A 26838-nucleotide genomic window follows, 5' to 3' on the forward strand; every position below is an offset into this window, starting at 1 on the left:
TTTCACACTTTCTATTTTTATTTCCCTGCAGTACACAGAGGGAATACTTTCAGGCCAATAAGTATTTGGCATCAACCACATGGATGTTGGATGTTGGATGTGCAGTATAGGACATAAAGTATCAGCCTTGTTTAATGTCGTCTTCGCCATGTCCTCGTTTCTATAATCTCCCACTGTTCCCTCAATAATCAGTCGAGTCCTCTCTGGTCAGATTCTCCTCAACATCCTTGCATCATTATAAAATAATTATTTATAAGTACACATGTATTTAAGGAGGCAGCCTTTGTGGGAAAGCGTAGACCGTGAAGGCCGAACTGAAAATGAGAACCATCAGTTTCACCAGCTTGTCCTGCCCTTACTGTTGTCGCCTAGCAACAGAGATGCAACTGAACACCACGAGAATGTGTTCATGCCCCTTGGTTTTTAAACCCGTGGGCCGTTAGCTAGAAGTTTTTGTTTTGTCGCTTGCTGCCACCATTATTAAAAAAACAGTTTGTAACCAAAGTTGGATCCTTCGTTGCTCGGGGAAGAAAGGATGCATATGTCCGCCGCATCTGAAGGAGACTTGGAAATCGAACAGCGTAGTCGTGCCGCTGTGACACAGTCGGTCTTAAATTGTAGCCTCCTAAGGAAGCAGCCACTGAAATGGAACAGAGCTGCTATGTTTGTCTCATGACATTCCCCATGAAGTCTTGTACTTGCTCTCAGTAGAACCACATGGCTTCTTTTTGTAGTTTCTGAACAACACAGCAACAACCATAATCTGTAGCTCTGTGACGGGCAAATGGCATATTGGCTCGTATCTAGAAGCAATCTGCCTTTCTTTGGTAAATTAATTAAGCAGATTTCCTGCAAAATATGACTCAATGACTCAGTGTAGCAGGCACCGCGGCAAGTGGCTGCGAGTCATTACAGTCATTATACTAATGACTCAAAAAACTGCATGGTAATAATTCATTGAGGTTAAACTGCTGCTAATATGATCAGCAAGACTTTAATACAGATTTGTTGGGGAACCCGAGGAAAAAGTCCCAAAGGGGTAAAAGAACTAAGATGTCCGGGGAGCAGACTGGATTTGTAGTTCTGGTTTCATATGAAGCCTCAGACCAGAACTTGCTAGTATGGATTTTGCTCTTAAATGTATTTTTGGTGCGATATATCTTTTGTTTTCTGCATTCAAGCATCTTGTATCTCTCTCTCTCCGTTTCAGGGACGTAACCTGGTGCCTTCAGCGTCTGGTGGAGCCAGGCTGAATTACACGGTGCTGATCGGGGACACGCCCTGTACTCTCACTGTGTCCGACACTCAGCTGCTCTGTGAACCACCAAACCTCACCGGGCAGCACAAAGTCCTGGTCAGTCTGATGCCCTTTCTGCCGTTCTGCTGGCTTTTGTCTCCGTCTGTCTGCCAGTGCATCTGATTTGCTGTCTGCGTGGATGTGGGTCAGTGTTTGTCTGTACGTCGCTGTGCTTGTGGGTCATTGACAGGCTTTCACTTAGTCACAGTCTCTCTGTCTTTGTCTGTCACTCATGGTCTGGTAGGTTCCCAATTACAGCACATTGCCCCACAGATTTATTCACAGCCACTCTTGCAAATAATGAGAAGAGAGCTTGAAAAATGAAACTAAGCTGGTGTGCTGGGGACTTGTTTTATTCAAAGGCAGTTGCCTTGGAAAATCATCCATAAATCCTCGGAGGTCGGACAATTTAATTCATCATCAACAATGTTTTGATGTTTTTTCGAGGATTCTCAACAGTGTCTTCAAGTCCTGTGGTTGTTTCTTTCACTAATCCTCCAGGTCCAAGTAGGAGGACTCCACATCTCACCCGGAGAAGTTCACATCCGCTCCGACAGCCTGCTCACGCTTCCTGCCATCTTCAGCATCACAGCTGGAGGAGGCCTGCTCCTCATCATCGTCATCATCGTCCTCCTGGCCTACAGACGCAAGTCCCACGAGAACGACCTGACTTTGAAACGGCTGCAGATGCAGATGGACAATCTGGAGTCCAGAGTGGCTCTCGAGTGCAAGGAGGGTGAGTGAGGGAGGCTGGGTATAAATCCCATTTGATTAAAACTCCAAAAGAGCATCTGATTCGTAATCACATTACTGCACCATCTGCTGAGGACTAATGTTTTGACTGATGACTGTGGAGGCTTTGTTCGTGAAGTGATTTAGTCTGATAAAGATTTATTTGCCAGCATGTATCAGATGGGGGAGTAATTGAAAGACTAGTTGAATGGTCATTAATGATAGAAACCTCTGGGGAAGCCTGCTTGTTTTTTTCTATAACTTTTGTAAAGATTGTATTTAAAGGAAGTTATTTTAAGTTTAGTTAAGTAATAACACAAAAAACATATTACACCACTTCAGCCCGACTGATATGGATTATTGGAAGATGATGCTGATATTAGTGAGTAAGAAATTTCCCGAAATACTGATATATAGGCCGATATTTATATTTAAAAAACAGCAATGCTTCCCGAGATGTCTTTATTAGCCTTTTTGACAAAGAAATGTAACTGATTATAAATAAAACACAAAAACAACCAAATATATAGAACTTAGTGAGGAGGGGCTCCACTCTTAGATGGCTTTAAAATCTTTTAGAATGTATATTGAAAAACCTCAGTAACAGAAAAAATTATGAGCTGTTAAAAAACAACGATGTTGAAAAGTGTTTGGTAAAATATTTATCCCACTTCTCCATCATCCGCAGCGTTTGCAGAACTACAGACGGACATCAACGAGTTAACCAGCGATCTGGACAGAGCTGGCATCCCGTACCTGGACTATCGAACTTACGCCATGAGGGTTCTCTTCCCCGGCATCGACGATCACCCTGTGCTCAGAGAGCTGGAGGTGAGAGGCCCCTGGAGCACGGCTGCAACCCCTTGAATCCAGTTTCAACTATTTTTCTGACGTCTTGACCTTCGGGCTCCAGTATACTCCAAAGCTAGATTGATTTTGGCTCGTTGTTCAAGTGCTGTCAGACTGCTGTCGAAGTGAGCGGTGTGAGCAAATGTCAGTCTGCTCACTTCAGCTCGAGGTCTGTTTGCGTAGCGGTGTTCGCACCAGATGAAGTTTGTGAGGAGATTTGGCTGCTTCTCTCGCCGCCTTAGTGACGCACCTGTTCGGAGTTGCAACCTGTTCACAACTTTTCTCGGTAGTTGTTTTCTTTTCGACTCTTTGCAAAACTACATGCTAAACATTTCCAAGATTTCCAACACATGATATTTCTTACACTAGATCCCACTCGCTCGATACAGAACATTTAGTGCGTTTAAAACGTTTTAGTCAACAGCTTCTTCAGATATAAACCAAAGACATAAAGATGGACGTCATAACAACTACCCAAAAGTGAAGCTAAAACATCTTGATCACCCCCTGGTGGCTGGCTGCAGTATAGGTCATAAATCCCACCTCAACCATGTTAGTAAATGGGACATTAACCAAACTAAATAGTACAACAGTCATTTAAAGTAGTTTTTATCACACTGATGTTTGTTCAAGTGTTAATTTTTCCAGTAAGTTTGATTTGAATGAGTTACGTGATGCAATGAAACGATTGGTCGACCGTGTGTACTGGTGGGACCTCGATACCACGATTTATACGGCGCAGTCTCTAGCTCCAAATGACGTCATTGCAGGTTCAAGGTATCTTTATTATCCACGTGGGACAATTAGTTGTACAGCCGGCAGTACCCACATACGGTCAAACCTTAATATACAAATACAAATCTCAATCAGTCATTTAAATGGAACATGGGAGAAGGGATACTTTACTTTCTAGATTTATAAGTTCTGCATCTTGAAGGATTGAGTCTATGGCGAGAAGCAACACATACTCACTCCCACTGGCTGGTGGGAGGAGACGGGTCGTCCATCTTTATATGGATTATACCTGTCTTTAGGTATTTAAGACCTTGACCGTCTTCACTCTACAACTTTCTCTGTGGAAAGTTCACAAGAGTAAATCAGTCTGTTTTTATTTACTTGTACTCTTTTGTCTTGAAGATGTTTTGTTCTGTATTGATCTTTCTCTCATTCTAAATCCCCAAGGACCTCATCTCGTCTCAAGAGAACTCTACTTTGATTTGTTATCACTCTGATTGTTCTATTATTGTCCTGATCTTAAGTATTTAAAGGCTGAAGCTCCTAATTTTGAAGTAACTCTGATGCTTGCTTTTGTCAATATTTGTGGAACAACTATTCCTGCAGTCAAGGTCAAGTTTGATCTACCGGTAATTGTTGGTTTATTATGGTCACAGTGATTTCAAAAGATCTCTGTTCAAAAGAGCCTTTTGACTGAAGTTTAATCATCGTGACCTCCTTTTGCACGTCACTGCTGCTGACGTCTGTAGCCACAGTAGTGGTTTTGTTTTGGGCAGCGTTTATGATCAGTTTTGTTTCGTCGTGTCTTCATGTTCCTCCCTCTACGTTATGACTTTTGTTCTCCTCCAGTGAGTATTTTTCTAATGAGCGTGTGCGTCTTTGTTTTGTGTGCAAAAAACGCATGATGTGTGTAGGTGCCGGGGAGCGGACAGGCGACTGTGGAAAAAGCCTTGAAGCAGTTCGCTCAGCTGGTGAATAACAAGATCTTCCTGCTGACATTCATCCGCACACTGGAGCTGCAGCGCTCATTCTCCATGCGTGACCGCGGCTACGTCGCCTCGCTCATCATGACCGCTCTGCAGGGACGGCTGGAGTACGCCACAGACATCCTCAAACACCTGCTCTCAGACCTGATAGAACGCAACCTGGAGAGCAAGAACCACCCCAAGCTGCTTCTCCGCAGGTAAACCAAGGCATTCACTGTCACAGAAAGATTCATTATAAAAAGACAGTTATATGTATATCCATATATATATCTTTTTTGTCTAAGTTCTTTACAAATCGTGATAATGTTTGTCATTCTGGAATAGTGCATGTCATGTTGTATAACTAAATATCTCACTTTGAAATAAAACTTACTCAACTAAATGTGAGGTGAAATATTGACAAAATAGGGAAGAGCATCAAGTTAAATACATATTAAAATGGTCCTGTAAAACCAGTCTGGTGGTTTAATTTGAGAAATTTGGGGTTTTAGGGAATATGTGCAGGACCCAAGGAAGTGCAGTGTCGAATTTAAGGCGATAAGGACACACGTTCTACGTTCAATATTAATAAACTTTGAATAAACAGGTGACCGTTGGAGCTCGACAATGGGTGTATTTCATGGTAACGACAGCAGATTCTCCAGTTCGGGGTTCTACGTACTGAACTTTGAATAAACGGGTGAACAGCTCTTCGTGCAGCAGCAGTGGAGCAGCTTCAGGTTTCACTTTTTACAGTTACAGAAAGAACCTGCATCACCACAGGCAAAACAAACAGCCCGCTCCAAACAGGCAGGTCCCTTAAATTCAAATATTTGCAAGAGGTTTTAAAACCCATCGTTCCTCTTTTCGTAACAAATCACGTTTATGGTTCAAACACTGCCTTGTGAATTGTTGAAACTGGACACATTTTCTAGTGTTGTCAGAGGATTTAAACGAGTGGCTCCTCTGTCACAAACCTGACGGGTTCTGATCGGCGCCACTTATCCTTTGGCATCGATAATTCCTGTGTGCATTGTGCTTTCCGGCCCAGTTGCGGCACTCCTGACGGATGAGCAAGTAGGCCAGCGTTGGAAAGCCCACCTCTGTTCTGGCTTTGTTTTGTGCAGCGGCGTGAAACAGCCGTTACGAGTGTGAGAAACAGGAGCCGGAGCAGACAGGTGAAAGACAGGAGCAGTAAAAGTGACAGAGAGTGGGAGAGACTACCAGAGGAAGAGAACCTAATGGGGACGAGTGAGTGCAGCGGCGGCAGAGCTGTTGTCAGTCTGACTTATCTTCTGTGTGCCACTCATGAAACATTCAGCTGTAGCTCACGTTTCTTTCCCCGTCACCTCTCATCTCCTCCCTTCTCTCGCCTCTCTCCTCCACCTCTGGTTATCTGCTGATTGTTTTCCCAGTGCTGAGACTGGCCTATTGAATGTTTCATGAGGGTTTTCTGGTTTTTTTTGTATAAAAAGAGGGCTCTCTCAATCTGAAGCACACTCATTAAATATAAGGATGCATTCACAGGGGAGCCAGTGCAACAAGAAGTTGTTAGCCCAAACACACTGCTCGTGCGGAAATGCTCTAAAATTTAATGGGAAGCCGTCAACAGTGGAGTCAGTACATGTTGAGGTTGAAGTGAAGGTAAAGATGGAAAAGGAGCGACAGAGAGACAGCAGGTTTGGGAGGAGAGAGAGAGCGAGTGGCTGTAACGCTGCAGGCTTTCTATCAGACTCAGATTAAAAAGGGGCTTATATTCCGTTTTAAAGGTACCGTTACATGATTTTGAGGGATTTGCTCCAGTAAATCGTAAAAAATCTTCCCATCTGGACTCGCGCAAACGTCACTAAGTGCAGGAATGAAGAAGCGGAGCAGAAGTGGACCTCTGAGTTCTGAAAATTCATGTCATGACCCAAATATGTTGTGCACCAGCAGCACTTAACTACAGTATATATCAGAGCGTGCGTCCTCTGGGACCGTGCGATGGATGTAATTCTCTGTAAACTCTCCATGTCATGTTTTTTTGAGCTCCGACAATATCAGGCTCTTCTACGTCTTAAATTATAAAAGAATTATCAGAGCACTGGGGCTCTCTGTGGGACGCCTCTCGCTCACAAATGAGCGTTCTTTCCTCTTGTCTTGCAGAACGGAGTCGGTGGCAGAGAAGATGCTGACAAATTGGTTCGCCTTCCTGCTCCACAAATTTCTCAAGGTAAAAACATAAGCTTTCTCAACACCTTATCGCTACAGGTGTCGACGTGATATACACGGGCAGGATTCTTCACGTGGATACAGCTGGTTGTGAAACAGACTGCTGTGATCGTAATGCTCTAATACCGATGTGTATTATGGACACTGTGGAGGGATAATGGCTACCCGTAGGGCCACATCCATCTCCAAGCTGTGCAATTCAAAAGGAGAGAAAGCGCCATTTTATTAGGTTTGATGTGTCACGCTCCAGTTGCCGAGTCTCATCGCCGCCGCGCTGACGAATACAGATCACGTTCCTTCCCTTCACTTCTTTTCTGTGTCTTGTTTTCCTTTTTCCCACCTTCTTCTCTAATCCCTGGGTTTCCTTTCCAAAACAAAGGAGTGTGCTGGCGAGCCTCTCTTCATGCTGTTCTGTGCCATCAAACAGCAAATGGAGAAGGGACCCATCGACTCCATCACCGGAGAGGCGCGCTATTCCCTCAGTGAGGACAAGCTCATCCGACAGCAGATCGAATACAAGACGCTGGTGAGTCATAAAGGCATCAATGAAAACAAGACAAAAGTTCAAATTTCCTCTGCATTCACTTTTATTCGTCTCTCGGCAAAGAGGCTCAACAGATTCATAGAAAAGTGGCATGTGTGGTTGTAGATTTACAAATCCTTTGAAAGTTTGAGTACTATGACAACAGCGAGGAAATAGTCTTGCATACCTGGATATTTATTTCAAGACTTACTCGGGTAGATTGTAGAAACCAACACTTTGAGAAAATAAAACCTTGGAGTGTGGACACGATTTTAACTCCAACTCTAGATCCCTTTTTCGCTGCCTATGCAACCATGTGTCTTCTCCTTGTTTACATAGGAGGTCATAATAAACAGGGTTTGTCTTTTCTCACTGACATTTCAAAGGAAATTCAAAGAAAAACACTGGAGAATAACCAGAGCAAGTGATCACGACATTTGCGTTCACACAAACAGCCCCTCCGGATAATTTCAGGAGAATATTTCACCAGTCAGTGCAACACACAGGGTGTAACTTTTAATTTAAACACCTAAACACCCCAGATTCATACATATTAACGGATAAATATAATCAAGAGTAATGAGGCTTTTAAATTCTGACTGGTCTATGAGCACTGTAGAGTTTGAAATGCGTCTCATGTTAGGGACTCCTACCCCAGCCCATAAGGATAACTCCCCCACAGGCCTCCGCTCCGAAGCAGAGCCAGCCACCAGCAGCCCGACACCTCTCTGATCACCATGTCAGAATCTCCGAGAGTCCGTGTCTCATTACTTGTTTAATGCCCCTGCCAGAGCTGCACAGCCACCACATCCTGGAGAGGTGAAATTGCATTTGTGGCCGAGCTCCTCTCCACCAGGACAGTTTGGTGAGGAGTAAGTAATGAAAGGGTTTTTCCTATAGTTCCTCTCTTTCTCTGACTCTCACCGGCCTCCCCCTGCTTCCCCCTGTCTCTCTCTCTCACTTTTTTACCGGATCCCCAGACGCTGAGCTGTGTGAACCCAGACAATGAGAACAGCCCAGAAATCCCTGTCAAGGTGCTCAACTGTGACACCATTACCCAGGTGAAGGAGAAGATCCTGGATGCCGTGTACAAGAACATGCCCTACTCACAGCGACCGCGAGCCGGAGACATGGATCTGGGTGAGTCTTCGCCGAGTGGAGTCATACAAACTACTTGTTTTATTCCGCTTGTGTTATACAGCACAAAGTGAGATAAAAACATACAAGGTGAAATTTGCCTTGGCACATGATCTGTTGGAATAACGAGGGGCGGGGGAAAATGTACACTTGAGAGCGGGCGTGTGAGATGTTTCATTGAAGATGTGTGACATCAACAAAGGGCTCAACATCAATTTCTGGGAAACAATCCTCTTCCCGTACCTGTTTACAGCCCGAATCACGGCAACACTCTGACACACTGACATTAAACCGCACCGACAGCGCACCTACACGCAGGCTTACGCCCACAACATGTCACCCGATGCCGAATGACTCGGCGCAGGTTGACATGCACCTTCAAACCGGGGGAATAAGATACCTTTTAAGTAGTGGATGATGCTGCTTTGGGTTTGCAGTGTTATCCCTTGAGGGACCTTTAAAGGTTAAGGATTTGGAGAGGATGAGTTTCTCCTTGTTGCTTTTGGACGTTTTTGAATCCGTGTGTGTGAAGACGCTGTGTCGTTTGTAGTTTGTTCGCAGGATCACAAACACTTTAATTGTCGAGCAGAAATGCGCAGGACGGTGTGTTCGGTGACATTTTGGCCGCTACCTTTGACATTCCGCCGCATTTCAAAAGATCAAACTGACACAGACGCAAAATGATAACATGACCTCATCCGCAGCAGTTAAAAAAGGGACAGTGCAAGAAGAACAATGGACATTAGACAACGTGTAGCTGTCAGACACTTGGCATACACACATTCCCCCCCGAAATGCCATATGTCACAAATTCAGTATTAATGTTGTTTTTTTTCCTGCAGAGTGGCGGCAGGGCAGAACCGCTCGTGTGGTCCTGCAGGATGAGGACATCACCACCAAGATAGAGAGCGACTGGAAGAGGCTCAACACACTCATGCACTACCAGGTCTGTAAAACCTGTTCATACCACGGCTACAGCTTCTACTGTCCTTTAATCTGCTGGTTTGTTGGCTTGATTAGTTGATCAAATATTTAACATGTCACAAAACTGAAAAATAGTCATTTAAATTCATGGTTTTGTCCAGAGATGTTCAGTTTACAATGATACTAGATCGATATGGCTTTTTGAGGTCTGATGCGGATATTAAGGAATGAAATATGTCTGATAATGATAAATTGGCTGTTATATATTGGCAAGATATCATTATAAAGCCTGTATGACAAAGAAATGAAATTGAGGGTTGATATTTAACTGTTAAATAGAAAGAAATAAACAAAATACAATCAAATATAGAGCTTGAATTCATTAAAACAAACATATTTTTACATAGAATTTAAATGCACATCTTTTTCTTCATTTCTAATTCTATGAAATAAAAGTTTCATATCGGCAAACATAAATGCACATGCCAATATGTCTGTGAAAGGCTTATAATATATAAAACGATAAAAGTTCTTACATTTAAGAAGTTGGTACCAGCTCATGTTTGGCACTAACAACAAAATATCAGCAGGAGCGTATCCTCGGTGAGTCAGCCGGTCGTTGCAGCTCCACTAAAAACCTGAGTGTCAAACGCTGCTGCTCCCTCACACCCGCAAACCCTAAATCTTTCTCAACCTATTTGAAAAACTGCGCTTATCCAGTTGCTCAAGGGCGTCACAGCAGATACTGTCGATGAAGGACGGGGTGTTTCTCATTCATATTCATATCACTCACATCACCCCTGCCTGCGTTTTTTTTCTTCTAACTCCCAGTCACAAACGGAACATGCTCCTGTGAGCCTGTGTCTTCTCCAGCATCTTTTCTCCGCCTGCTCATTAATACGACTACACAGGTCACGGACCTCGGATGAGTCACGCTGTTCCTTTGTCAGACATGTTTGTCTCCACAGAAACAACAGCGCTCGAAACTTGTACAAACAAAGAGGGGTTTGGGAACTGTGTTTTCTGCACTGAAATCTGGTTTTGACAAGAGAGGGATGTACAGTCTCATAACTGTCAAGGAGTTTTTTGCTCTTTCATTGCCAGGTGTGGAAATGTTTGGTTTTTACACTTGCTCGTAAAAAGAAAATATATAAAAACATAGAAAATGTTGCATCATCTGCGAAGAAGTAGATCAACAGTCAGTATCTACCTGGTACGACCAGAGAGACAAACTGTAGGACCATGCTGCAATAGGCTGGTCTCTGTAACCTCGAACCATTCAGTTGTCAGTGAACTACACATGAGAAACACATTCTCATTTTAATACAAGCATTGTTAATAAGACAATGTGGAGTTTCAGCAGGCTAATGCAGGCTTCAAGGGTTTAATCTGCACTGAGAAGAAGTATGAATTCATTTAGTTTCACTGAAATTGTCTCTGTTAGTAACAAGTCGCTGAATCCTTAATGAGGGGAAGGGGTTGCCGCGCTCTGTGGTAAAAACCTAGATTTCATTCCTACACTCCGACTGCATGAGGCATTAGTCACCCAGCTGAATTATACTGTAGCCAAGAAGATTTCTGCCTTTTCCACTGACAAAATCTCATTAGGTTTGGTCCTATAATGTAGTTGAAGCTGTTGTGATCCATGTTGTACTGTCATGATTCATTTTTACAGAACGTCTTTACTTGAACTTGATCCTTAATAACTTTATTGTAAAGTCTTTAGACTCAACTGCCCACGGCGGACATTCAAAGCCTCTGAATCATAATTTTGGGGTCCTTGGATTTCAATGCATAGCTATTTTTTTTTTTATTCCAGCCATGATTAATTTTGCCCATGAGCCTCAAGCTAGGAATTTATAAAAATAAATCATGGACAGGCTTTACCTTTGTCTCCTCAGGTGTCTGAGCGCTGCGTAGTGGCCTTGGTGCCCAAACAGATGTCTTCTTTCAACATTCCCTCCTCAGCCAGCTTCCCACGCAGCATCAGCAGATACGGTCAGTTCTGTTTAAGAAATACAAATGTTTAATATTCATCCGACACACAGGAGAGCTGCACCATCTGCTGCTGCCACTCATCAGTCTGCTGTAAAGCACATCACATCACAGAGTCGCACGTTAGACAAAGAGATGCAACATCAACAAATTCTGTCTGAAGCCTCAGGTTACTGCACCTTCCTTCAAACATGTGCCATCTGAAATATTTCCCTCTGAAGTGTGTGTGTTTATGTTCTGTAAGGGACATTAAATACAGTCTTATCACGTTGGATTCACATACATTTCACCCCCCGGCTGATTCGGTGTGTAATATAAACCACGCCTATGAAACTGCAGCCCACATGAGGTTCAGGTGATTGATGACCCAAGTGAAGACGATGACACATATTTGATATCACACAGGAGGAGCAGGAAAAAAGACACACGGTGACATTTCTATGACAACCAGTGAAATAGTGAACACACACATCCAACCTGCACATCTGTAGAATACTGAGACAGTTTCTCTCTGTTTGAGCAAGTCCTCATTCTGTTTCTATTATATCTCAAATTTGACCATCTAGGTGTGGACGTGCCCTTCCGCTCCACCCCGACCAGTCCCGACAGCCCCCACTCCCGCGTGCCCATGCTGACCCCTGACATGGAGAGCGGCGTCAAAGTTTGGCACTTGGTCAAGAACCACGACCACGGCGACCAGAAAGAGGGCGAACGCGGCAGCAAGATGGTGTCTGAGATCTACCTGACGAGGCTGCTCGCAACAAAGGTACAATGTGGAATAAGGAAGACAACAGCACGTGTTGAAATAAATGGTGCAAATTTCTCATTTGGGGATTTTTTAACTGTGATTTTTGCAGAAATTGTAGGTGTCTGCACATCACAGCTGCAGGACGTTCATGGAAAGAGCAGGAGAACTATGAGTCCTTACTTCTGTTGCTGTTTCTTACTACAGGGCACTCTGCAGAAGTTTGTGGACGACCTGTTTGAGACCCTGTTCAGCACAGTGTGTCGAGGCACCGCCCTGCCGCTCGCAATCAAATACATGTTTGACTTTCTGGATGAGCAGGCTGACAGACACGGCATCCATGACATGGATGTTCGCCACACGTGGAAGAGCAACTGGTGAGAAGGATTCCTCAAAGTGCTGCAGCTCATTTCTCTGCTGAGAACACGAGGCAGCTTCTCATTTTTAGTTTGCAATAGAAGTTTATTTTTTGTAGAATTTGATCAGATATGTGTCTTCCTCTAAAAGCCGCATCTTAAATATCAACTTACTGGATTCCTCTTTATGCTATTTCATAATGATAATTTTATTATTTGACAGTACATTTTATTCTATCTTATTCTCTGGTTTCATGTTATTTCAGCTAATCTTTACCACTCTAGATTTTAAAGCTCTAAATGAAATCTTTTCAAAGCCATCCACAGCTTGTTCTCATACCTGAGTGAATGAAATAAGCAAACTAATGAAACGATTTCCTATTTGCAATGTCTAAAATATTCCTCTCTGCCCTTTTTCCTCAATATCTGCTGCAGCCTGCCACTTCGGTTCTGGGTGAACGTGATCAAGAATCCTCAGTTTGTGTTTGACATCCACAAAAACAGCATCACGGACGCCTGTCTCTCTGTGGTGGCACAAACCTTTATGGACTCTTGCTCAACGTCTGAACACCGTCTGGGGAAAGACTCCCCGTCCACCAAGCTACTCTACGCCAAGGACATACCGCATTACAAGAGCTGGGTAGAAAGGTGCGTATATGTGTGTGTTTAAATAAAAATCATAATTTTGTCCCTAAGAACTATCTCTTTAATCAAGTTGTGACTATTAGAGGTTGTCAGGTTCGGTGTTGCACTGTAGAGTTTTTTGTCACCTTGATAGTTTCATCTCTGAGTTGATCTCACTATTCAATTCATGCACTACGCCAGAAAAGACTTGTTGTTTACTGTCACCTTCCATCACCATAGTTCCATTTTGAATCATGTTGTTCTTTTTGTTTGATCATTTGCGTTGCCATGGTTCTTTTGTGTCTCACACAGTTGTCATTTAGTGCAATGGAGTTGCTTCAGCTTATGAGTGCTTGGTTTGGTGCACAATATCTTCCATCTAATGCAATTTTTGCAAATATGTTATGAATCCAAGTCATGATTGGATTTGATGCAAGTTATCATGAACAAAATAGGGTTAGAACAGAACAGAACAAGTATAGCTGCTTTCAGACATGCACTGAACTGGATGCTGGACAAGAGAATGTCAGAGTGAGTTGCTATAGAGACATTTCTCTGACCAGCCCCCCCGCCCCGAGTAAAATCTCTGGATAATGTCTTGGTGAGCACATGTGAGAACACAGCAGGAGATTCTCCCGAGGATTCACCTTCAGCCAGTGGGCGTGTTGATGATGTTTCTAACGCGCGACAGATGCAAAATGGAAAAAGCTAAAATAATACAAATATCTCAGGATGAAAAAGGAGAAGCCGACGAACATGTGAACTTGGAAAGACATCGAGATTCGACAGCTTTTGGGGATAAGAACTGACGCGTCTGACTGGACAAACTCCTGCTGCTTTCTTCATATGTGAAACAAAATCCAGAAAGTCTGGACCCCATCGTGCAGAGATTTTCCCGAGTTCATGTCTGAAAACGGCTTAATACGTCATAAAAATCCTGTAGCGATACAAGTCTGTGTGTTGGTCTATACAAATCATTGTGCAGGTTTGCTTTAAAGCCACTTGAACTATTACTAAATGACTGAACCTGTGAGTGAAACATTTCCTCATCTTCCTGCCAAAACTCCTCAGATTTACAGACGCCTTTAACGCTGGATGATCTCTGACTTTTCACAAGAGTGGACAGAATCCAAGTGAAGAGAAAAGCTCTGGCATGCACGACTGTGTCCTTGACACTGACCGTGTGTGTGTGTGTGTGTGTGTGTGTCTCCGCTCAGGTACTACGCTGACATCAACCGCCTGCCTGCCATCAGTGATCAGGATATGAATGCCTATCTGGCTGAGCAGGCTCGCCTTCACTCCAGTGAGTTCAACGTGCTCAGTGCCCTCCACGAGATCTACGCTTACGTCAGCAAGTACAGCCAAGAGGTGAGCGCCCGAGTCAACACAGTGTATCATGGCAATGTGCTGCAGAGGGGGTTCTGCTGCGGTGACTGGAGTCTGCTTCTTTTCATTTCAAAGCAGCTATCATCAATATTTCTATACTAACAATAATTCAAATGGCTGTAATGTAAGTTTAATGTAAACGTGTCCCTTGTAGTGGTGAACCCACTGAGAATCGTCGCTCAGCTCTGCAGTTCCCCACAGCTCGGTGCATTTTAATCACTTTGCTCTCGTTGCTTTGGGTTCACAGCTCACAACTTCACCGCTCTGGTTCACTCTCAGAGTATCGTTAGCGTCATGGCGTCATCCGTCCACAGCAAGCGGCTGGTTTCAGGGAAAAGCTCGGGAAAGTTCTCCACCGGCGGGTGAACGTATATAGTATGAGAGACAGATATTTGTTAGCTGGTGGAGGTCGAGCTAAAAGTGGATTTGACTTAAATTAGTCAGGTTACTGGTGTTGCTCTGTGTGTTGGATGGGTTGGTAGGCAACTGTCTGTTAGAAAGTTCACCACAACAACTATAAGTCATTAATTTAGTAATGCCAGCTTGTTACACTGAGCAAGAAAGTATCAATTACTGCAGGTTTAAAGATTGGGCTGAAACTAATTACAACTTTCAATGTTAATCAATGTGTAGACTGATCAATGATTAATGGTTTTTGATAATTAAAATGTCAGAAAATGCCCTTCACAAATCCCGATGTGTTCAAACAGATACTGTTTTTTTTTTAAATTACATATTTCAACTTCTCGTCAAACAGATCAGTGAGGATTGTTGTGGTGTCGGAAAGAAATCTGAAAAGTCAATTCATGTAATTTTTACAATCAGCTCTAAATAATAGCTTCTAATGTGACATTTCTAGTGTTACTTTCGTCACTTGCAAACTGTTCATCCGCCTCTCGAAACCTTACACCTCTCTTACAAATACAGACTTGAGTAGGTGCCTGCAGTTTACATTATTGATGTGCCCGTCACACCTGATCCTTTCCCTCTGCTCTTCGTTACTACGCTGATGTTGGAAAAAGGTGTCAAAGTGTTAGAGCACATGAATGCAACACATTTGGTTCACGGCGTCCGGGTCTTTTCCACATTCTGACTTTAAAGCCCCATGAACACACTGAAATCCCAACAATGACCTCACAACTCGATAAAGAGAGAATATGAATGCACAGTTAATTTAAATGAATCTGCAAAGATCATTTTCAATCAAAATTTTGATCTGACGCAGTAAAAATGTGCAGCACAATAAAATGCATTTCCTCAGAAAAATAAACAACGAGCGGCAGCTGTTGGTTTTGTACATCAGTTTGATTTATAATCTATATGTGAGTACTTATATATGATTCCTATAGCTGACCAATAATACGCCTCGTCATATTTGTGCTCATGTGTGTGTTTCTCTTTTTGTGTGTGTTTGTGTGTATGTGCGTTTGTGTGTTTTAGATCATTGAGGCACTGGAGCAGGATGAACAGGCCCAGAAGCAGAAGTTGGCGTATAAACTGGAGCAGATCATCTCAGCCATGTCTATGGAGAGCTGAGACCCATACACACACAGACACACACAATCATATACACTATGTACACACTACACACACACACATGGTAACGGAGGATTTATAAACCAATCACCAACATATGTGGACATTATGCACACACACAAACACACACTCATGTATACTACTATGGACCTACTGTATAACCAAACACTACATACACATTCAAACACACACATGCAACTGTACATACACAAACCCCAGCACACATCAAACAGCAGATTGTCCCAAAGCACGACAGTGTCATCGTTTTTTCAGAAGAAAAACTCCAGCAGGCAAACGTTCAGCTTCTAAAAAAAAAAAAAAAGCTCCTATATACAGAGGGAGAGGAGAAGAAAGAGGATTTCGGCCGTCGTTGTTGCTCAATTTTCTGCCAATTCTCTTTTCCGCTGGGTAACGCTTTGTCTTTGTAGTCGGTGCTTATACTAAATGTCATAAAACAGCACTTAATAAAGAAAGACTCAACTTGAAAAGTCACTGGATGGGCTCAGCAGAGACAGGAGCCGACTTAATGGGACGGGACACGACGAGACACAGAGTACTTTTTATACGTGGAAGATGAAGGACGCTCGCTCGAGGTACATATCACAGGCCTGGAGCGACCTCGCTGATGGGAGCCAATGGGAGCAGAGATGTGTAACTTTGTGTTGTTAAGCCTTTTCCTGTTGCCTTGTAAAGGCTTGAAAAACTAAAGACCGTGGCATCATTACTTCTCGTTCACCTACTTGAAAATCACTGTTTTATTTTGTTTTTTTGTTTTGTTTTTCTGCGAGGGTCAGAACAGTAAATACAAAGTTTGTCATAGACAAGGTGATGCTTTAATAATCCAACGCCAAATATTGTTGTGTTTAAAATTTGAAATACACAGTCAGTATGTAGATATATTTCCAGATCCACATCCCGGCTTTCTGTGCCAAATACTTCTCATGTTTCATTCATGTTAAACTCTCCCGTAGACGCTATTAATAGTACGGAAAAAAGATCCCATTTAAGATAGGGAATTTTGTACAGTGATGATCTAGAGTCCACTAATTCAGCCATTCAAAGATAAGTGGAGACCAAATCGAACTGTAGCAGCGAGCATGATTAATGATGCTCTTGAGCCTGATCCAGGATCAGATTAGCCCTGACCCGGGCCGCCAGCGCCCTCCGCGTTTCATCAGTCATTGTTTACATTGAGCATGATACTTGAAATGCACCAAGTGTACGAGATATGGAGAACACCTGCTGCTCCTGTGGAGTAATCTGCTCAGATTAAGTCAGATGAAGACTTTGATGCCTCGTTGATTTCCCTGATAAATCCACTTTGAACGGAACCTGGAAATTAATCACGGGAAGGAGAAATGTCGAACCCTGGAGATGTTGGATCTTCTAAAGCAGGTGTTCCTTATATTCTGTACACACAGTGGATACGTGATTAATGATGTGTGTCCATGTGTGTGGATCAGCAGCTGGTCTTTGTAAGGTGTATTCATTAAATGTCCGATGCTTCACCGTGATGTCTTCGCTTTACAAACCCGACTATTTCCATGTTTCATACGATTCACACGTTTTTCATTTGGCATTCTGTGTATATGTGACCTGACTGCCTGTTGTCTCCTTGCTGCTGTATTTATAGAGTGCCATATCTAACCTTTAAAAATAATTATCATGAGGGAAAAAAGTCCGTCCGAGGTTTCTCGCTCACTCAAGGTTTTAGTTTTAGCTGTGACGATGAGAGACGAGCATCTCTCTCTGCACTCGCCGCCGTTTAACTGTCCCATAAAGAGTCACTGCGATCGTCTGTCAAATTAATTCTGAAGAGCTTCTTTTTGTACCATTTCAGTATCAGTGGGGTTAACGTTCCCCCCACAGGACCTTGATTCATGTTAATCTAAAAGATAAAATAAAATAGATAATAAATACATTTCCTGTTAAGTGTTGAAATATGTGACAGAGAACTCATCTGTTCCATGTGTGGTTCGATAATAATGATAATTTATAACTGTGTTGTGCAATAAACTGTAATGTTTTTTTAAGCTATATATTATTGTATAAATACTGTACATAAAAAAACAACTACTATTTTGCAAGCAAAAACTTCACTTTGTACTGTTGTTATACATTAAATGCGCAGCTGATGAAAATGATTTCTGTGTGGTTTCGTTTCTTCTGAATTTATCGTAGTAATTGTAATAAATCTTAACTTTAAACCCTGTTAGATTAAATATTGTGTCATCAAAATGCTTTATTGATATTGAAAGAACACTTTTATGTGATATCTGGTGTTAACATTACTGAATTCATACGTTTTATATTGCTGCATTTTATACCACGACATAAACACACCTGCTTGTCCCAAGAATCAATATACGATTCATTATATATGAGCTCTAAGTTTCTGTTCTATATTTCGCAGACAAACAGCTGCTGCCATTAGAGGTCACGTTGATTTCCAGCCGATCTGAACTCTGCCACACGTAACTGGATAATCCATTGTAATTATGTTAGAGGACCACTTGCATGGTAATTTAATTGTTAAACTGTTATTGAGTTTTCATGAGAAAGCACTAAAGGCAAGATAATGTCAGACATGAGATCCCAGGGACACGTTGCGTTGTTCAGCTATTTCACTTAGATACTAACATAACGTTTGTCCCCCTGCACAAATGCATGTGTGCATTACGATTATTAATCATTATTTTAGATACAGATGTAAATGAAGTCACGACAATAGACAAACAAAGACAAAAACAAAACCTCCTTGGCAGATGTAATAAGTGTCATGTCCTCCTCACAGGAAGTCGGGGAACATGTATTTCTTGCTATCATATTATTGAAAACAGATTTTTACAATTGCACAACAAACCAAATCACACGTTGTCTCGGGGAAACACAAAGCTTATGAAAGTGCAGAGAAACATCCCGGAGAAAATGACTAAACGCCTTTGAATTTCATACAAAACCAAACAAAACACAGCCCCATGTGGCGAGCAGCCCCTCAGACTGGAGAGCGGGGCTGCGCTCTGCCGTCATACTGTGACAGTATTCGGTTTGGCATGTGAGCAGCATATAGGGGCTCCTGAGCACTTGCCATAAGGAGCAAGAATATATTATTCATGTTTACCCCTCGGGGCTCTGGGCAGGCAGAGCAGAGGGGAGGAGGGGGAGGAGGACGGAGGACGGAGGGCTGCATGAACACAGCCCCGGCCTCCCAACCCATACCTGTCAGATCCAGGTGGGGGTGTCATCAGCGTATCGAAGGGTCCTCTGTACACCTGCCAGACTCTAACCCCTCGTCTTCACTCGCTCCTCTCTTTGCTTGTCAGAGTGAAACACTCAGCAGCCGGCAATTCACCCTCACTTACTTCTCTCTCTCTCTCACACACACACACACTCACTCTCATTCACACTGAGGACGACCATTAGGACTCAAACCTGCTCCACTGACAGCTGAGCGAGCCGCAGGATATCTTCTTGATAGACTGTGTGGTTGGATGGTACCGGACAGGTTTATGGATCTGCTACAGCCATTAGAAACCCATTATTCTTCTATCAGTCCCTGACAGTTGTCATAATATTTCATTCTGCTCCGACCTATTATCGATGTAACTACATTATATATGTGGCGTGTACGGTGAAAATAAAAGGGCAACGCTTAATTTGAGAAATCACTGGGCGAGCGCTGCCAGGTATAACAGACTCTCGGCTGGCCAGAATAGCTGATTCAGAAACTGACCAGACTGCAGATCTGGAGGAATAATTCAAAGTGTAGCTCTGACTGTGGAATGGAGGACAAATGGGAAATGCCTTAGATTTTCTGTGTACCTCGAGCAAACCAGCAGAATTTGTGTTAATAGTCAATGGACAGAGCTCCGCTGCACGGTAGCTCCGCTCACAGTGGGCGTGGCATTAGATGATTTAAATCATATCGTTGCATGGATTAAATAAAGATTATTAGAAGTTTATTATACATTAATAATCATGTATTATGGAAAATGTCCTATTTTTCAAAAACAATTCTCAGTTGAATATGTTCGGACTCAATATTCACTGGTTTCATTCATCTACTAATCTAATTCCAGAAATATGTCATCTGTCTGTGACTCACATATCTCGAGAGCCACTCGTCTTATCGGCTTCACACTTGGCGTGTGTATTGGTAAGAGCCTAAGGAAACGCAGTGTGGAATGTGGTGCGATTTGGACAAGCGATATGTCCAACATTAATAAACTATAAATGAACAGGTTACCAGTGCTCTGCAGGAGAAGCGGCTGGGACTTGATCGAGACAACAGCGCGTCCGCTCACCCCAACCGGTCGAGGCAGACGACCGCCCACAACGAGACTGACTCTGCTTGAGGGAGTTTTTTCTTTCCACATTTGCCAGTGCTTGCTCGTTGTAGGAGCTGTTGGGTTTCAAGGTCTATGGTCTGTTGTGATTTTGTGCGATACACACAAAACTGAACTGAATTCTACTGTTCAGGGTTATGTAGACCGAGTCCTGCAGTCAGTCTTTGTATGCTGCAGGTCACTTTTACACATTAAGGAAAAAACCTGTTACCAGTATTACCTATAGGCAAAGAAGCCTATTCAATACTGGAGCCCTTTATCCAACACTACCTGACTAAAGCTTATAATAATGGTCTGTAATTGTTGGTGTCTGCTGAAGAAGTGTTGGCTACAGTCAGTGGTCATGTATTTTTGAAGCTTGTATGTTGTTGTGCAGGATTGCGTGACTTGCAATCCGCACACACAGTAAAAACATACATTTCCTTCTTTGGACTAAATTCCTTCTTTTTATGGGTTGTGGTTATTTTCATCTGGGGGGGAAATCCAGTGACCACTGACATACGGACACAGATGTGTCATACTGGAGTTCCTGTCTACAATGGACACGCCCATTACTGCACAATGAAGCTTTAAATTATTTTTAGCACAGCTGGAACGCAGGTTTGAGTCTGTTGAGGTCTGCAGGCATCAATCGTCTGCTGCTTTCATCTGATGCATCGTGGATTATCAGAGCGCACACAATTAAACAGGGAATGATTTATTTGTTCCTGCCAAAAACAGCTGCCAAAAAAAATACCTGATGACCGTTTTGACCAAACCCTGAATGGCCACAGCTCAGTCTCTAACAGCTACAACTTATTTCACAATTTATTGAATGAGCCCCTCCATGACGGCATTTTATATCACTAATTAACTGCAGTGATTTGTCCACTAGCAACGACATGGTCACTGATTTCAATTCCAACCGAATGTTCAGTATAAATCAATAAATTATGGTTTTCATGATCTACTGGAGAAGCAAGTGTCCAGTAGGTTGATCTGGAAAGCACCGAAGTCTAGCAGTGCCATCTTGTGGTTAAAGTTATGATCACAGGCTGACGGAAGCTGGTCGACAGAGACAGAGCGACTATTATTCAATCACTCATTAATTAGCTGTTTACACCAGATTGACCACAGTCTGAGACGAGAGCAGAAGATCATGAGAGACTGTGAAAATGTGACGAGGGCAAAGGGTTAAGCCTGTGTCAAAGACAAGAAGTGTCTGTTTCAGCTCAGCAGCCTCACTCAGGGGCTGTGTGTGTGTGTGTGTGTGTGTGTGTGTGTGTGTAACATCTGCAGGGGCTATGCAGCAATCCAAGGGGTCATGACACCCCCACTACATCCTGACACCGTGAAGAGAACCCACACAGGGACACGCCACTGATGCACATTTTGTTTTAGGAACAAGTGACTTCATTCGTCCAGCACTTCCTTTTTTTGCCTCCTCCTTCCCGCCTAAAGGCACAGACCTTGCTCGGCCCGGCCCACAGAGGTAACGGTCACCATTTGCTGCAGTTTGAAATGAGATCTCCTCCCGCCGCCCCTCCTCCCCCACCTCCCCTCCACTCTCCCCTGCACTCATGGATTCATTTTAAGACATGCTCCTTCCCACAGAGCCAATCTGTGAACTTTGTGGGAAATTACACCTTCCATTTCCAAAAAGCTCCATAAACTGCACATCAGAGCGCGTCAGTGTTTATGTGACTGTGTGTGTCCTCATGCGTTTGTTCAAATAAATTAACCACAATGAAATTAGGGAACCGCAATTAAACGAGGACATTAAAAACACTGTTAATTTAACAGAGAGAATTGGTTGCGTGTTTCTTTTCTCAGAAGCATGAATCTCTGAAGCTATGTTGTCAATTAAAAAAAAAGTGTGGCAAAGAAATTCTCTTCCCACAAAGGAGCGTCACATTGGAGAGTCACTGTTTTACAACTTCCTGTTCCCAACTCGTCCTGGGGCTCTTACACATAATCCTCTGCTGGTGAAATCTTGCTCTCAGAGAAGATAAACACTGCTGCTACTGCAACATATATGTTTTTTTTTTATAAACTCACTTTTAACTTGAGATACAATAGGAAAATATATTTTTAAAAAACTATAAAAATAAATATATATATATAACTTAATACACACCAAATAAAAATAAATCTGAATAAAACAGATTACAATGTAAGCGAAGGGGTTCAGGGCCATATGGAGCAAATTCTATTTATTACAAATGCGGGTACATTTTATATATAAAGGCTGTTACCTGATTGTTGAGATGTTTCAAGGGCTTTTAGGTACTTGAGCCATTTTCAAACTACATCTACCCACCTGATTATTAATTCTGAAGAGTTTCTCAAAGGCAGTGGAGAAAACCATACATGTAAATCAACAGATTTCCACGCTAACAATAATCTACTGACCCGACATAATTACCGTAGAGTGCGTAGAGAATATCTTGGCCTACGATCTTATATTTTCATGAATAGTGCAATGACTTTTTGCATTTTAAATAAACCCATTAGGAAAAGCCACTGTGCTTCATTAGATACTGAACTCATTACTGTATAGCTCAAGCTTTAAGTTGTATGTCTGAAACCTACAGGAAAAGGATTGATCTTCAAATAATAATCTTCCTCCATGCACCCTGGAAGTAGGTGATGTTTTGCCACAAACCTCTACTCTGCTTCAAGAATATCATCCCTGACACATTCTGCTAATAAGCTCTCTGAGAAGATTCTGCAATTTAAAGCAGCCAGTGATTCATCAGCCAAACCTCAGTGATCCTGGGGAGTCCAATTAACTGCTTAGAGTCCTATTACCGCAAAATAAGACTTATTGGATAAAGCGCCAGTGACCCTAAAACACATCCAAGAAGTGAAATTTATAGTCAGATTCCAGCCAGGCTGCAGGAAGCTCCTTCATCAGCACAGTTGGACAAGTTATACTCCACAACTTTATTATTAATACATATAAACGTCTCTTGGCCTGAGCGTTCAAGGTTGTAGATCCAGATAAATCTCCATTTTGATCGATTTGCTTCTACATATCTAGTCTCTAAAAGAAGATGGCAGTGTTGGACTTCACTGAACACGTTTGTTTTTCATATTCAATGAATGGAGATGAGGCCAATCAGAGGGAAAATATGTAGGAAAACTGACTCGCTTGCCGAATTCTTCACTTCACTTGTTTTCAGACATGCAATGAACTCTGGATGATTTCCTGAAACTTTCTGGAGGGGGCTGTGTTGTGAGATGTCCAAGTCAGTGGATCCAGCCATTTTCCACAACTTCTCCTGCCAGACCCCCGAGTAAAATGTCCTTAAAATATATGAGTGAGGCCGTGTGAGAATACAGCAGGAAAATGTGCCGAAAATTCACAGCAAGAGAGAGTAGACGTGCACGTAAAACAGATGCAGACGTCAACTTGTAAGAAAGAGAATTGGTAGCTGACAAGTGTCATAGTTGCAAACAAAAACTTGATTTGTGATTTTCAGTGTCATTTATACGTCATGTCCTGCCTCCTTCATCCTCTACGCAGACGCCACCTCTCGCCTGAATGTTCCGGACATTTTCCTGTTGTTCTGAATGCATCTGACCAAGACAATCTCCTGCTGCGTGCATCATGTGTGAAAGACTAAACCAAAAGCTCACAGTCAGTCAGTGGGGGGGGGGAGCAGCTATACACCACAACAATACTCACATAATTCACTAATTGTATTAATCATTCCTAAGCACAGGTAATAATACTTCCTCATGTTTTACAAGGTTCCTATCAAGTAGGTTTATCACCAATCAATTTACCACAGAATCCTGGTTTACTTGGTTACTTTGAGCTGCTTTTAACTCTCATTGGTGACATTGCCATTGCATTATGGGTTTTGTGGATTCTCCATCATGCAACAGTGGTAGTAGGTATCTGATGTGATGTTCATGTTGGTTTGAGACATTTAAGTGGCTGTGCAGATTATCTAGTAAATCAGATCCGAAGCCATCCCTCCTTCTCCAGGTAGCCTTCACATGCAAGTAAGTACAAATGCATCAAAGCGAGATGATTAGAAAAATATTTCTAAAAGAGGCGGGGCTCAGCTTGTCCAGCCAATGCCTCTGGGAGCATTGACACATTTCTAAATTATGATCTGAAGAGACCAATCAGATTGAACACATTCTCATCTGCACCTTTTCTTAAACTGGTTGAAATGCATGATAATAAATTAATAAATCTTTCCTAATCATTCCTGCAGTGAGAATACAGTGGGAGTCTAGTTTGTCCTTGAAACTGAATGAAGTCAATAAGCTTTTCAGATTTTTCTGAGATCAGACCCAGGTGAGCATGTGTGGATGGAGTTGGTGCTTTTACAAAAAGTATGTGTCACACAGAAAAGAAAGACAAATACAAAAGAAAAAGAGACAAAAAAGAGAAGAGACAAAGAATACGTGCATTCACACACATAAATTGCATGTTCACAAAATGTTTGGCAACAGCTCTGGATTTTTGTGGTCTCTAAAACACAGGGTAAATCTAAAGGGGAAAGGACAAACTGCACATTGCGTCCCTCTTGATATTGACCCCAGTTGCCTATATTCTCCTGGGAGACTCCATCATACAGATCAGAAAGAAGAGTAACACACATGGCCCGAGGTGTAGATGCACAATGCATGGAAGTAAAAAGCACAACCGTCACATCTGGTTAAAACACACATGCAAGTTAAAACAAAACGCACACGGCTGTCACAGATAATCTATGGCAGCAGCAGATATATGGTAAATGCAATGTACTGTTACTGAAGAAACACCGCAGCAGCTAAAGGGAGAGGAGGGGCTTGGTTTTCAAACGCCATAAGTTGCAACAGATGTGCTGAACAGTGGATATACTATAAACAAATAAAGCTGTATGAAGCAACGACTGTATGGGCTCTGGATCTCAGGACGCTGGTGGTGGAAATGCTTTGCAGATATGCTTTGTGTAAAGTCTTCAGAGAAATGCAGTGGCTGTCTTGCGTTGGTTTCCCACTGTGTGACCACAACATGCCGCCCTGCGACACTTCTCTGAGCCACAGTCACACAGAAGACAAATGGTAGATGCATGGGGTGTCCAATGATTGAGGGTGAGGAGGGTGAGGAATGTGACTTGCAAACAAAAATGGATCCATCACCATTTGAATACAGTCAAACCAAAGACCAGAGCAGAGTTTAATGGACACTGACGATTTTAACACAGAGATTATTACATGTCATTTTGTGGACACTTTTATCCAAAGCCACTTAAAATTAGTGCCTTCAACATCTATGAGGGGCCATTTAGGGGTTCAGCATCTTGCCCAAGGACACTTCGGCATGCAGGTGGGGAAGACCAAGGATTGAACCCCTGACCTTTCATCCTTAAAAATCAGGATCTCTCAGTCTCTAATTTTTTGAATCGGTCTAATGTGATTTAACCATGTTTGGTCTAGACCTTTGGACTTTTCAATCAATGCCAAGTATCGGTAGATGCAGCCCACCCAGGTGATGACGACAGGACGTATGAATGCCTATATTACAATGAAGAGCCAAAACTAACTGGATCAAATGTTAAAAATTTAACAAAGACACAAACTTTGGTTGGGAGAGTGTGGTCTGGACTTTCGGGTGTGAAATCCCCCTTTGATTCATACAAGTGCAAATATCAAAATTGATGGAAGTATGTTTCACGATCCAAGATTCTTGGTCGTTGTCCTGCCGCATACAACAACACAACGGAATTGTGAAACAATGAAATTCAAACCCGTTTCTATAAATACAATGTCTGTACACAAATGTACGTGAAAAATTTAAGTTTACAGATCTGTGCAAGGAGGAAAGAGAAAATAGTTCATGAAAAATCACAGGGAGGAGATGGGGGCTTGTCCTGCTGCCCTTGATTGAGGGTAAAAGGTCTATTCTGACAGGAAGCTCTGATTCATTGGGACTCGAGTAACAGAAATACTTAACTAGCTAACGGCCAAATGAATGTTTTACTGGAGTGACATGGCGGCTGCTGTCCAGCTGTGCCCGCGCTGTAATGGGCACACAGCTGCTTTTTCTCTTGGGCTTTCCAGCAAAGCTCATCTCGAGTCACAGTCAGGGGCCAATTGCCCACCTCAACGCCCCGCTGTTTGAGTTCAGTGTTTGATAAGGGTCCGGCAAGCAGGAACGGGGGTAACAGGGAGGAAATGGAGTGATTGGGGGAAGGACAGGAGGGAGGGGGACTACAGGCACAACTGGTATCAAATTACAGGAGCGTTTTTCAAAAGATTGTGAGATGTAGCTGTGGTCCGGTTTACTTCTCTCCGCTCGCTGTTGTTCCTTTGTCTGAGAGGGTGGGGCTTTTATTTTTTAACAAGTCATTTAGCATACCTTCTCCAGTGGTTCCAGATGTGTGATTTGCACAGAGCATGAGAAGCACAAGCCAAAGGGGCCAACAACGCGCTAACAATAGTAAAGGCAAAGATCCTCGCAGTTGCAGGGGGTAGTGGGGGTTGCTGGGTGCT

The 26838-nt window shown here is 42.7% G+C and overlaps 1 protein-coding gene across 1 annotated transcript in view; it reads left to right on the forward strand.

Annotated features, from left to right (window-relative positions):
- The window catches only part of LOC118103543 (plexin-A2), a 74768-nt gene extending 56609 nt beyond the window's left edge, over positions 1 to 18159 (forward strand). Inside the window, exons 19-32 of the mRNA XM_035150616.2 lie at positions 1211 to 1354; positions 1799 to 2033; positions 2718 to 2860; positions 4528 to 4796; positions 6724 to 6790; positions 7169 to 7315; positions 8293 to 8452; positions 9292 to 9395; positions 11275 to 11371; positions 11935 to 12134; positions 12321 to 12490; positions 12905 to 13117; positions 14311 to 14461; positions 15920 to 18159. Coding sequence (XP_035006507.2) covers positions 1211 to 1354; positions 1799 to 2033; positions 2718 to 2860; positions 4528 to 4796; positions 6724 to 6790; positions 7169 to 7315; positions 8293 to 8452; positions 9292 to 9395; positions 11275 to 11371; positions 11935 to 12134; positions 12321 to 12490; positions 12905 to 13117; positions 14311 to 14461; positions 15920 to 16015 — 2196 coding nt within the window. The 3' untranslated portion in view covers positions 16016 to 18159. The remainder of the gene's footprint in view (positions 1 to 1210; positions 1355 to 1798; positions 2034 to 2717; positions 2861 to 4527; positions 4797 to 6723; positions 6791 to 7168; positions 7316 to 8292; positions 8453 to 9291; positions 9396 to 11274; positions 11372 to 11934; positions 12135 to 12320; positions 12491 to 12904; positions 13118 to 14310; positions 14462 to 15919) is intronic.
- The last annotated feature ends 8679 nt before the right edge of the window (positions 18160 to 26838 follow it).

This window comes from Hippoglossus stenolepis, chromosome 3 (assembly GCF_022539355.2).
Source record: "Hippoglossus stenolepis isolate QCI-W04-F060 chromosome 3, HSTE1.2, whole genome shotgun sequence".
In the NCBI taxonomy this organism is placed as follows: Eukaryota; Metazoa; Chordata; class Actinopteri; order Pleuronectiformes; family Pleuronectidae; genus Hippoglossus; species Hippoglossus stenolepis.